The sequence below is a fragment of the Choloepus didactylus genome, chromosome 1, assembly GCF_015220235.1.
Source record: "Choloepus didactylus isolate mChoDid1 chromosome 1, mChoDid1.pri, whole genome shotgun sequence".
Lineage (NCBI taxonomy): Eukaryota > Metazoa > Chordata > Mammalia > Pilosa > Megalonychidae > Choloepus > Choloepus didactylus.
The window spans coordinates 109,182,606-109,196,023 of NC_051307.1; the positions used below are offsets into that span (position 1 = coordinate 109,182,606).

General features: G+C 43.7%; 2 protein-coding genes across 7 annotated transcripts in view; one reads left to right on the forward strand and one right to left on the reverse strand.

Moving 5' to 3' along the window:
• The window catches only part of KLHL6 (kelch like family member 6), a 61,311-nt gene extending 48,116 nt beyond the window's left edge, over nt 1-13,195 (forward strand). The window contains exons 4-7 of the mRNA XM_037839616.1: nt 1,649-1,886; nt 6,192-6,394; nt 7,700-7,913; nt 9,284-13,195. Of these exons, the coding sequence (XP_037695544.1) occupies nt 1,649-1,886; nt 6,192-6,394; nt 7,700-7,913; nt 9,284-9,585 (957 nt within the window). The 3' untranslated portion in view covers nt 9,586-13,195. The remainder of the gene's footprint in view (nt 1-1,648; nt 1,887-6,191; nt 6,395-7,699; nt 7,914-9,283) is intronic.
• The window catches only part of LOC119536983 (eukaryotic initiation factor 4A-II-like), a 94,919-nt gene continuing 82,614 nt past the window's right edge, over nt 1,114-13,418 (reverse strand). Inside the window, exons 4-6 of one of the 6 annotated variants that reach the window (XR_005217410.1) lie at nt 8,293-8,335; nt 6,895-8,132; nt 1,114-1,816 (exon numbers count right to left, since the gene is read on the reverse strand). The gene's annotated coding sequence lies outside the window, so the exon portion shown is untranslated. Of the gene's footprint in view, nt 8,133-8,292; nt 8,336-8,815; nt 10,308-13,418 lie in introns of those variants that run through there. The other 5 variants (XR_005217409.1, XR_005217411.1, XR_005217408.1 and 2 more) reach the window with 5 other exon arrangements.

The following is a 13,418-nucleotide window of genomic DNA, read 5'->3' on the forward strand; positions in this document are numbered from 1 at the left end:
AACCAGGAATTTCAGTCAGTAGAAGCAGAGTCTTCCATAGGCCAGGACTCAGACATGGGGCACCAGCTCAGGGAGTAGGAGGAGGATCAGGGCTGGGTCAGTCCCCCCATTATCCAGCAGGCTGTGGAGGCAGAGGGCAGGCTCTGGAGCCTCAGGGTGGAGGTTGAGGCCTGGTTCTGTAACTGGAGTAAGGATCGCAGGGGAGTAAGCATCCCAGCATCCTTCTGGGAGGCCAGAGCTGTCCTCTAAGCATTGCCCAAAAGCATGTAAATCCCCTAACAAAGAGGACCAAATATGTCCCAGAGGTTGTACCTCAGCTGTGGGGAAGGGAGGTTTGGGGGCAGGAAGCAGAGCTGGCAGCTGGAGAGAAAATGGAAAGGTGGCCAAGTTTGTCTTTGGTGCCAACTCAGTGCTCAGATCCTGCTGTCCTAGCTTGGTCCTCCCAGAACCTCCGGGCTCCCTGGACCACCCTTCCCACTCCGACCCCAGCCTGCTTCTCCACTTTCAGTGCCCCCAGGCTCAGGCTACTGCCTGCGATTTATCCTGCCACACATATCCCCGCTCCTGCCTGCTGACCCACTAGGGAGAACCCTGCCAGGAGCTGCTTCTAAGGCTCTGGTCCAGCCTCAAGAATTGAGGATGCAAAATTTTGCTGTTCCTGGCTCTTTAGCACAGAAAACAAGCAAATAGAAGACTCTTCTGGAAAAGTAGAGTTTTTTGGCCATTGGTTGGATTCACCACCTGAAGGCCCAGTCTCTTCTACTGTGACCTGTTCAGTCACCACCTGTGGGCAATGTCCAGGTTGCCGTAGTCAGTATTAGGTCAGTCTAAGCTTGTGGGCAGACGTAGCTGCTTTGGCCACCTGGAAAATGATCATGGCCTCTCTGTCTCCCATCCAACCTTTGCCAGCAAGCCCAGGAGATGGATGGGACCAAGAGGACAACAGCTCTTCCTCTCCCTAATAATGTGATGCCTCCTCCAGCTCCTCCAGCCATCACTCTCTATCGAGGGCTGTGCATGTGCCAGGTGCTATGCTCATCTCTCTGCTTCATGGCCTCATGAATGCTCACAATGGCTCACTGGCCTAACTGAAGGCATTGTGCTGAGGTTTGCTTCTCCAAGGTCCTGGAACTAGCCCCTAACTTCCTTGGCCACACTTGCTCCCTTCTGATTCTTTCCTCCTAAGTCTCTGAATGCTCATATGCCTACCTTCTAGGACTTTTCTTCAGGAAGGAGGCTTGTAGGAAGCAAAGTCTGGGATAACAGAAAAAAATTGAAACCAGGGGGAGTGAGAGGTGGCAAAAGAAGTGAAGTTCCAGGATGCAAGGCTTCAGACTAGGCAGGAAGGGAGCAGCAGAAGGTGCATTTGATGGTAGAGAGAACTGGACCTCTTAAAATAGCCATAAAAACAACAGCAGGTAACATTTATTGAGCATCTATTATCTCATTTAGTTCTTACAACAAACTTCTGAGTCAGTTAACACTAAAATCTCTATTATACAGATGATAAAACTGACACTCAAGGAGGTCAAATCACATGGCCATACAGTGGCAGAGTTGGGAACTGGGGACTCCTCTCTCTGGCTCCATAGCCTGGGCCCCGAGTTATTGTGCTATCCTGCCTTTATCTACTCCCATTGGTTTCCAGATCATTTCGGAGCGCACCAAGCCCAGGATGCATGAGTTCCAGTCTGAGGTGTTCATGATCATTGGCGGCTGCACGAAGGATGAACGGTTTGTGGCGGAGGTAACCTGCCTGGATCCCCTGAGGCGCAGCCGCCTGGAGGTGGCCAAGCTCCCACTGACTGAGCATGAGCTGGAGAGTGAGAATAAGAAGTGGGTGGAGTTTGCATGCGTGACATTAAAAAATGAGGTCTACATCTCAGGTAAGCAGGAGCCACGTGATGCCAAAGTAAGGCCCCCATAATGGCACTACGTATTGTCCTGAGACAGAGCCAGACAATCATCCTAGAAGAATTACTGTGAGTGGGCGACGATCTAGCCCTGAATGGGTCGGAGTATAGAAACCAGGAGCTCAGGTGGTCTTGACAGTGACCAGAATATGGAAAGCACATTATGATTTAGTAAATGCTGAGCTGTGAGCAGCATTGTACCAGGATCTGAGAGAACAGGCAAACAGGTCAAGTCCTTCATGGAAAAGGGGAGAAGAAAAGCTATCATAGAGTTTATTCAGTGTCTGCTATGGGCATAATGCACTATGAATACATTAATGAATAAAAATGTTTGATCTTCCTCCCAAACCTGATCGCTGCCCCCCTCCACAAGTTTATTTGGTCATACTTTTATACACTCCAGTAGCACCCAGTACTTGTTCATTGCTCACTTCTAAATTACATGCAATTACTTTATGTCTGCCTTTCCCATTTGACCTTAAGTTCCATGAAAGTCAGCCCTATTTCCCCAGGACTTAGCACTGTGTCTGGCCATATAGTAAATGCTCAATAAATATTCATTGATTGATGTGGTCTCCATCATCCTTACAGCTTAGCAGATAAATTTACTCCTTAATAGAATTTCATCATTCACTCCCCATATCAACTTTATAATGCAGCTGCTTTTAGTCTCCAGGTTACAGATGGAGAAAACTGAGGCGTAGAGAGGTGTTGAACACACCTAAGGCGACATAAGGTATCGGGCAGGATTACAACCCAGGTTCTCTGTTGCTATGCTCTTTCTATCACATCAAAAGCCAGCTGACTCTTCTCGGGACTCCGAGGGAGAGGACAAGCCTCTTTTCTCATCTCTTGGAGGGTTTCTCTGATCTGAACTGGTTTTGGGAAGAGCTTCTTCCCAGAGCTGGCTTTCTGCGAAGTCAAGGGCAGTTCAGTTCTTCTTTGGATACATTAATACCATTCAGTAGGTCACAGCTTTCTTTTATCTTGTAGAAACAATGTTTAATTGTTGTAGAAGATTATACAATGCAGAGAACATAAAGCAAAATATGGCAGTCTCTCTGTGCCATTACAATTCTATATGTTTCAATCTTCTACAAAAAATTGTTTCATATTGACTTAGAATAAGGAACGTGAGCTGCTGTAACAAACCCTAAATCTCCATGAATCAACACACTAGTCTTTCAGGGACCTAGGCTCCTTTCTTCTTATGAGGCTGTCATTTTCTACATGTGGCCTTCAAGGTTGATGCCTTTGGAGAAAGGAGGGAGAGTGAGTGAGCTGAGAAGTCCCACCTACTCATAACATCAGCCTGGAAGTGATGTGTCCCTTCTGCTCACATTCCAAAGTCAAGAACCAGCCACACACCCATCCACACACCCCCAGCCCCAGATGTAGGTGGGCTGTGAAATTCAGTAAGGCAGTTTACTATATGCCCAAGAGAAAAAGACAGATTTGGTAAATCATAATCAGTCTTTGCCATATACATTATACATGATACTCTATAAGTTGTCCTCCCCTCTTACAATATGCAAGCAATGTACAAAAGCATCTTGTAAATAATTCAATCAACCAAACTTGTACTTCAGTTACCAATCTATTCTGGACATCATTACATGTTGGTATAAATGGATCTCTCATATTGTGCTAAGTGACATAAAACATGTAAAGCACTTAGCACAATGCCAAGCACATAGGAAAAGCTCAATAACGTCAGCCATCATTATCACTGTTGCTATTCTTTTTAACAGTTGCAGGGCAGTTGATTGAATGGATGAATCACAATTTTTTTAATTCATTCTCTCAGTTGTTTTCAACTTTTTTTCCCCCACTGAAAAAAAAAAATACCACAACAGGCATTCTTGTATATGTATGTCTGTGTGTATATATATGTGTGTGTGTGTGTGTATATATCTTTATGTACTTGTGCTAGTATTTGGAGAGATTCCTGGAAGTCTTCATGAGACATGTTCATTTAGAAATTTGGTAGATGTTGCTAAATTGTCCTCCAGAAAGGTTTTACCAACTTACAGTTCATCCAATGATGAATGACAGTGTCCATTTTTCTACATCCTTGCTAACATTTTTTATCATCAGTTGTTTACATTTGTAATAGACTAGAATGTTTAAATTTATACTTCCCAGATCATTAACGAGGTTGAGCATATTTTCATATATTAGCTGACTGTGTGTATTTTTTAAAAAAAATCTGTTTATACCTTTTGCTTTTCTACAGGTTTTTTTTTTTAAATATTTTTCTTATTAATTTTTGGAGCTCTTATTATATATCCCTTGCTATTTGCATTGTAAATACTTTCTTCCAGACTGTTGCTGTCTTTTACCTTTAATTTATATTTTATCTAGTCATTTTCTTTCCTGTATGTCTCTGGATTTCATGTCATGTTTAGGAAGACCCTTTCCACCCCAAGAACATTAATGAGGTCTCCTAGATTATTTCCAGTTACTTTTATAGCATTACGTTTGAGTTACATTTTTAAGTGTGACATGAAATAAGGAAATGAACTTAATTTTTTCTACAAATAAATAGCTGATGTTCTACTACTGTCTATTTAATGATCTTTACATATTTTGGTCCATTTCTGTACTCTTGCTTTTAATTGATCAGTTGTTCTAGTCTTATGCTCATACCACACTGTTTGTATCATAACATATTAGTGTATTTTGATATTTGATAGGGAAAGCCCCCCCTTCTTTTTTTGAAAACTTTCTTAGCAATTTTTCCAAAATTCCTCTTCCAAATGAAATTCAGAAGTATCTTGTCAAGTTCCCTAAAAAGTCCTAAAGGCACCGAATATATAGATTAACCTGGGGGAGGTTGACACCTTTGCGAAAGCATGTCTTCCCATCTACGCACATCTCTGCACATCTATGCCTTACCAGTTATTCAGGTCTTCTTTTACATCCTGAATTAAACTCAAAGAGTTGTCATTTTTTTAAAAAATAAAGGTTGTATATATTTCTTTTTAAAGTTATAGTTATTTTATAATTTTGACACTGTCTAAATGGGATCAATATTGCAGTTTTTTTTTTTTTTAATAAATAGAGAACTCTAAAAGGTGGCCAACTCAAAAGAAATATGGTCAAAATATATGAATAGGAAATTTACAGAAGAGGAGCAAGCTCAGCCTTTCTTGTAGTCAGAGAAAAACAAACTGTGAGATCCTTTTTCTCCAGCAGACTATAAATGTAAAAACAAAACAAAGCAATGCAAAGTCCTAATATTTGCTGTTGGTGGGGTGTGGGGAAAGGTAAACTGGCAAGGCTTTGGAGGGCTTTTTGCCAGCACCTATGAAAATTCAAGATGTGCCAGCCTCCTGCCCTAGAAATCCCATTTCTGGTTTTGTGCTGAAGAAATTCTATCCAAGACAGAAAGTGTTGCCAGTGATATTTACTACACCACCAGCGGCTACATGTCTGAAAAGGCGATCTTTTGTTTGAAGCTGTTGTGGTTCTCTGGACTGATGGGAAAATGAAAGCACAAAGCTGTTAAAATATTTGATTAAAGTCACTGAAAAATTCAGTTCTCCTTTGTCTTGGTTTCTCTCCCAAACTGCTGTATTACGTATTTTCTATTTATTTGGAGAGTAGTCTGGAAGAAAATATTTACTAGCTCACACTCAAATGATCTATTGTGAGCATCTCCTACTTTTATAAGAAACAGACTATTTAAAAACAGGACACACCCACCCCGCCTACATTTTCATGTAGGCTAGAGATAAAAACCAAGAGCTTTTTCTAAGATTTCTTGGTGATTTCCCTAGGTTTGTATTTATGTTTTTGTTTGTTGTTAATAAATGAGCAAATATAGAACTTCATCTGCCTTCTAAATTGTCTGCTGTTCAAGGCCCCACCCACACAAAACGGTCCCCGCCTTACTTACCCAGCCTGACTTCCTACCTTACCGCCTCAACTCTTTCCGGCCTCCATATGGGGTCTCTCACTCCCATCCAGGCTAGCCTGGGGCTCACCTCCCTGAAGCCTTCTCTGGACTCAACTCACCCTTATCTGCCTCTTCTCTGAGCTCTCACCACACTCAGGTGATACAAGCTCGGAGCCAGGCACCCAATTCACCCCTGCCTCAACCTGTTCTCTCCCCACTCACCTGCACAGGCCGTCAGGATTTCCTTTGCACCCTCCTGTCCCTTAGTGTGGGGATAGCCTGGGGACTTAGCACCTAAGGACTTGTGGGGAATCATGGGAAAAGCTGCTATTTCCAACAAATCTGCTGGTTTCTCAAATGCTTTACATCTCTTGTAGGTGGCAAAGAAACACAGCACGATGTTTGGAAATACAATTCCTCGATCAACAAATGGATTCAAATTGAGTATCTAAACATAGGCCGCTGGAGGCATAAGATGGTGGTGCTGGGCGGGAAGGTCTATGTGATCGGAGGATTTGACGGCCTGCAGCGGATCAACAACGTGGAGACCTACGACCCCTTCCACAACTGCTGGTCAGAGGTACAGGAGAGCCTTCCTATTTTTAACTCAAAGCTTAAAAAAGTGTGTGCCTGGGGGCAGCCAGCTTTCTGGTCTCTCTTTCCCAGTGAGAACATTTTTGGTGGCTCTCAGCTCCCCTCCACTTAGGAGCCTCTGCTTCAGTACTGTTGACTGGGTCATGGAAAATGATTTCTTTCCAGGAAGTGGGGCTCTGAGTTGGCACATGTCCCATTCAGGTCAGACCCCAGACCTGGAGCAGGGAGGCTCACACTGCTGCTTAGCTAGTGGACCCCTTGGTCTACATGTCTTGGCCCAGGGTCTCTGCCTCCTCAGATGCCATCTGCCCTTTTCTTCTCTACTCTGGACACATGGTGACCCCTTTATTACACTGTTTGCTGGACCCAGAGCCACTTGGTAGTGTTTAGAAGTCAACCATTATTTATTTACATGTTTGTATGCAAGACTTCAACAATACAACCATAGGTACACACCATACTTAGGAAAAGGTAAAGCACTCTCACCTCCTATTATTTTCAGGTTATTCCCAATTTCAAATTTTCTTCTTGTTGGATCATATGTCAGAGGATGGTCCAGCTTTAGGGATTATAAAACATGGTCATTGTAGGCACAAGCAAAAGTAGCCAGGTCACCAAGGCATCTAGGCCACAACCTGGAAACCTGAAAAGTGCTATAGAGTGGGCCCTTAACATTTATGACAGACATGCCCAAGATCTTCTCAAATTGTCAAGTCCCACCACAGACTTGCTTCATGACCCAAGAGGGTCACATAATGGGCAAGAGGTTCACGGGGTGGAAATATATGCCTGGCTTAATTACAAAGTTCGCAGTGTTGCCCCGAGTGGAAGAGGCTGCTTGCCTGGGGCCACCTTAAACACTTACACCAGCTTTTCTTCTTGGATATGAGCACCAAGGACAATGCCTGGCACATAGTAGGCACTCAGTAGAATTTTTTGAGTGAATAAATATGAATATGCATGTGTGAAAACACACTTCCTCCAGCACTAGCTGGCCTCATCTGTATAAACACTGGTTCCTGCTCATAGCTCTCCTCCCCTGAGAGCTGGGCCCTGGAAGAAACAGTCTGGAAACATCCCAGCACTCAGCCTGCTCTGGCCTGCCCAGAGTCTGGAGGGAGGGAAAGGCCTTGATCTGCTCTGTGTCTCAAGGGGAATCAAATCTACAGGCCTTGTGACTTCAGGCAAAGGATGCCCAGGCTTAAGTTGATGGTCTCTGTGTTCTGTGAGCCACTGCAGCCATCTGGGCAGCTTGACTGACGGCTTCTTCTCATGCCCCATGTCTCCGCAGGCTGCGCCCCTCCTTGTCCACGTCAGCTCCTTTGCAGCCACCAGCCACAAGAAGAAGCTCTATGTGATTGGGGGAGGACCTAATGGGAAACTGGCCACAGACAAGACTCAGTGTTATGACCCTTCAACCAATAAGTGGAATTTAAAGTCGCCCATGCCGGTGGAGGCTAAATGCATCAATGCAGTGAGTTTCCGCGACCGCATCTATGTTGTCGGTAAGTGAATGATTGGCTTCTTTTTTTCACTCGAGGTATCCTACCCTCAGTCTCAGGCATCCAGTGGGCTGATCAGACAAAATTCTTGGATGATCTAGGTGGGGTTGGTCCAGGCCTTGGTGAACTTCCCTTGCAGTCCTGGGAGCAGACTCAGCTACAATTTGGAGACGTACAAAACAGGTTGACACACCTGTGGCCCAGGAGATGCGTCAGAAGTTGCTGCAGGAGGAAAGTTGTGTTATAAGCATTAGCAAATGTACAGAAGTAGAAACATGCCCAATACATGATAGCGATCATTTATTTTGTATTTCTTTGAAGTACAAGAGCATTTACAATCTTCTGAATGTCTATACAATTGTATTTATATCATTGTACTCACGCAATTCATGGAGATTTTGCTCCCTCTGCTTGCTCCGGGAGTTCTGCAAAATTGTATTTAGACAGGAGGAAGGACTGGTCAGGCAGTATTTGTTAAGGATGATGGCTCTCAACCCTTGCTACTAGTTACATTCATCTAGGAAACTTTTTACAAAATTTTGGATAGCTGGGCCTCCTCCAGACCAATGAAATCAGAACAGGGAGGAGGATGCTGGGCAACAGTTCAACCATATTCTTTGAAGAGCTCTAGGTGATTTTAAGGTGCAGCTAGGATTGAAAACTACCGACTAAGGAGATGCTGGCAAATAACTAGCTTCAACCAATGGGAGCTAATCAGAGATGGCTTCCTGGAGGCAAAATATAGGAAAAGATTAAGGAAAAAAACCTTCTCTCCCTTGCCTCAGGTTTTGTGTGAGTTCGTTTCTGGCCAGCTTCATGACTCTGCTTCATAGTGTAATCTCAAGATGGATCATGTAGGTGTCCCAGGTCATTCTCAGCCTACAAAGAGCAGAGATGCCACCCACCTGTAGCCACTGCCATCTGTTGATGGATTTTGTGTGCCAGGCCCTCTTCTAGTAGTTTTATGTGTGTGGTCCTTCCGAATTCCTCTAAACACCAGGGTGGTGGTGCTCATGGTTATAGATCAAAAAGAGGCAGAGCTGGGATAATAAGCTGAGTCTATCTGATGTTGTCAGGTGGTACTTCTCCCAGGGAATAGGTTTAGAGTGCCTTTTAGTAGCCATGGTAAGCCACATGTCCTTTAGAACCTGATTTGCACCTGAGCCAGGTGTCCTCTAGAAGCTGATTCACTTTGGTTGCAGAATGAAAGGGCACTGTGAAGTGTCTCCAGCATTAGAAACTTTCTGCCCTCCTGATCCATTCCAGCATTTTGGAGAGCCATCAAATTATTGTCTGTTTTGGCGGGATAGTGGACTTGACCTAGCCATGTGCCCATGGGATGCCCATGCATGTATGTTCTCCTTCCTCTTCAGGTGGGGCAATGCGAGCCCTGTATGCCTACTGCCCTTTGGAAGACAGCTGGTGCCTGGTGACCCAGCTCAGCCACGAGAGGGCCAGCTGTGGGATCGCACCTTGCAACAACCGGCTCTACATTACCGGGGGCCGGGATGAGAAGAACGAGGTCATTGCCACAGTGTTGTGCTGGGACCCAGAAGCCCAGAAACTGACAGAAGAGTGTGTCCTGCCCCGAGGAGTGTCACACCACGGCAGTGTCACCATCAGGAAGTCCTACACCCATATTCGGAGGATTGTGCCCGGGGCAGTTTCTGTCTGACAGCTGGAGGGGGGATGAGGGTGAGAACACCCCAATGGATCTAGAGGGTGCAGCTGGGGCTCACCCTTATCACCTGACCCCCTTCACCCCAGCACCATGTTCAGCCCCACCTCATACAGCAGGTGTGGTTTGAGTTTTAGACCATACATCAGGGGCTCACCATGGCTCACCTTGGGGTCACCTTGGAAGTCACAGCATTGGTGACCCTTGATACCAGCCATGACCTACCTCAGGAGGGAAAGAGGAAATAAGAATATTTAATGTTCAGGACACCTACCCCTTGCCAGATTCTATGCCAGGCACTTTTGTATATAATTTATTTAATCGTCATTAATGGCCTGGAGACTCCTGTTTCACAGGTGAGGTTAAGTGATCATCCAGAGAGCAAGTAAGTAAGCCAGGGTTCTAAAGCCCAGGTCTTTTCATTTCAAAGTCAGTCAATGCTCTTTCCAACATGCTGACTATCTCAGAGCAGAAAAAGAATCTGGCTCATTTTTTTTTTGTTGTTGTTCTGACAAGTCTGCTAAAGGATATACTCAGCAAGGCTGGGTAATAAAAGTGTGTGAGTATTTGTTAATTTAAATTTCCTGTATTTAGACCACATGGACTCCTTGTGCTGGAGTCTTGGGCTCCTTGTCAACAGTCCAATAGGTTCTTCCATTTTGCCAGGTTGGGGAGATGGCCTGTTTGATTTGAAAGAGATTGAAGACTCGTGTTCTACCCCACACCTCCCACCCTGCATCAAAAGTCATTTTTTATCACAGGATGACCCATTTTGGTCTAGAACTGTCATTGCCAGACAGAGTTTTGCATAGTCTAGCCTCTTAAGGTCCAACAGTTTTATTGCAATGTTGAAGAGAAGCTTCCAGAGACTCAAACTTCCAGAAACTCAAACATTTTTAAAAATGTAAGCATCTTAACACCATTAGCCGCTGCAGGAATGAGACTCTTCTTGACGTACACTTTCTACCTTTAGACAGTGATTTGGGTCCATCCCACTGGAACCTCCCTCCTGGAGCCTTAGTTTTCAGAATCCTTTGAGGCTCTTCTACTTGGTGTTTGGATCAGGCTGGCTTAATTTTGACTCAAAGAACAGAGTCCGTCCTTCACTCTGAGACAGAGCTTTCAAACGAGCTCACTGGAAATTCATTCTAATCCCAAAGTTGGAGAAGCAGGTTAAGAGATCCTGTTTCATATGCTGTATTTAAAAAGCGACAATGCTAGCAACATAGTGACTGTGCTACCCAACGTGCTTTATTTTCATCGTATGATTTCAGATCTCTTTATAGAGTGATTTTGCGTCAGATGTGGCATGCTATACTCATACTTCTTGGCAGTTTGGGAAGTTAGAGGTATTGGAGTTGATAATGAATTTAATTCTCTCCATGAGAAGATGCTGATGTTCAAAGCACGTAAAAAACTTGGAAAATCACAAGTGAAGTTTCTGTTTATACTTAGATTGCTGAGGATAAATGCAAATCATTTAGTGTGAGAAACGCCTGTGCCTTAGGTAAGGTGTGGCAGTTCAGCTCCCTGCCATGAAAAGTAAGAAGTGGAAATTTACTCGCAGGCACTGATAACCTTAACGAGTCAACTGAAACAATTTTATCTACTACAATTCAGCAAACATACATAGAATTCTTTACAGTTTTCAAATCTTGGGGACACCAATGAATAAGGCAAATTCCCACTTTAAAGACACTCATAAACAGGAAGAAAGGGCATCAATCAATTATCTAAATTTTTCTTTTCTTCAAGTTAACTAAAAATGAGATGTATATGAAGTTATGAGGCTCTATTCAAGTCTTTGTTGTCCTTGAAAGTGGTCTCTGTGGGAAACTAGGTACTAGGTCTAGATATGACAACTTCTTACACGTTTGTCTCTTCTGAGATCACTCTCAGAAACCATTTATGAGCTACAGGAAAAATCTTCTTACTTCAGAAACAATTTCAAGGAAAAACTTCCAAAAAGGAAATCCAATGACAACATCATTGGCCTACACGGAGAGCCTCCCCTCAAACAGAGAGAACTACCTGTCATGGAGATAGATGCTGGTGATCCTCGGCGAGAGGAGTCAGGGAACATGGAGCCCATTGGTGGGTCAACCCTATGTTGGGAAAGTAGGATTTAGGATCTCCATTTTATAAACCTGATTCCAAATGGAGGGCCCCAGTTTCAGGGTGAATACCTAAATGAATACAGCAGAAGGATTCCATTTGATTTTTATATCACTAGAAATGCAGGTGAGTTGTGATTCAGTCTCAGGTACCTGGCTCTCAAGAATTAGGAATTCTTAATAATGGCATGAGTTAAGGATCAGATACATCTATTAAGATCTAGAGTTCTGATGAAGCTGCCAGTCTGTAACTTTTAGGAAAAGGAAATTTCAAGTCATTTGGGAGATGTTTTATATGCACAGACAAAAGAATTCTAGCTCTGAGACCCTATCCAGGGATAGGGGCTCTTAAGATCTAATTTCCATCCCAAGAGAAAGACCAGTTTACAGCACCACCAGCAGGGGAGGAGGCAGGTGGGAATGACTCAGAAACAAATGACCCCAGGACTCAGGCAGACAGACATCGTGGGTGGGACGTGCTGGGACGTCTTGGCATGGCAGACTGGATATTGAGGCAAGTCCTGGTAGTGGACCGAGAGCCTCTGACTGGAAGGATGGGGATGGAGGTGGGAGGAGGCTAATCCACAAAGTTCAAAGGACACACACTTAGAAAATGATACGAGGGGCCTTGAGTTGGGGAGCAGGACTCTAGTGTCAAGGAGGGTGAGGGAAGGATAGGAATGGGAGCCCTAGGCAAGGAAACAAGGAGGGAGCCTGCTTCTCAGAAGTGAGGCAAAGTTAGGGCAGGACTGATTTCCTGCGGGGCCCCCGAGCTGCTTGGTGGGCTCCTATCTTACAGGACCTGGAGAGAATGAGGCCCCAAGTCTTTGAGGAGGTGGAATCTGTAGGTGAGTGTAAGGGACCCTAGTTGTCAAGGTTGGTCAGAAAGAAGCAAGGAGCTAAGCGCACCAGAACACCAGCAGATAAATGTTCTCTTTGTAGCTTTCATCACATTCTGGTCTCAGTGATACTCAGAGGAGTATACACATACACATACAGTGCTCTTGAACTCAAAAAGCAATTTATGCTCACAGGGACATGCATAGCTTTGCTTTTTATGAAAGTCCTTGAGGTACTATTACGTACTTATCCTGCTTGACTTTGTAAAAGAAAAAAGTACTTCTCAAAAGAGTTTTTTGAGTGGGTAAACACCACTAGAATTTCTTATATAAAGTCTTAACTTGGGGTTACAAAACTTTTTTCTCTACTACCTGATCTGGGGTTGCCTATGTCTCATGATTTGAAGAGTCAGCCTTCATGGAAATCCACAAATATCTCAAACATGGGTACTGAAAAACCAGTTTTGACAGATGGGATTTTCATATTTATAGATACAAATTGGCAGCATTTGGTTAACCAAATCCTTCAAGCATTTTGGTTACATGAAACTGTCTTGTATTTTTTTAAAAGTGAACAAGCTAAGAATATTGTTTATAGGTAAAATCTATGAATAAATTTTTTATTTATTCAATAAAATATGTATGGATTAGATAAAAATATGTCATGTGTAATCATTAAGTGAGTTTTGTTCGCTTTTTTGGTTGATACGAATAAGTGGTCTCTGAATAGAAACTAATTTAGAAGGTGGAAATTTAAAACATCTCAGTTAGTTCAAGAGGATTTAGATAAAATCATAGGCTGCAAGTCATCGGGTTTGGTTTATAGCATGGCAAACAGACTGCTTTTCCCTTCCTAAAGTTGTATTGCCACTCTGAG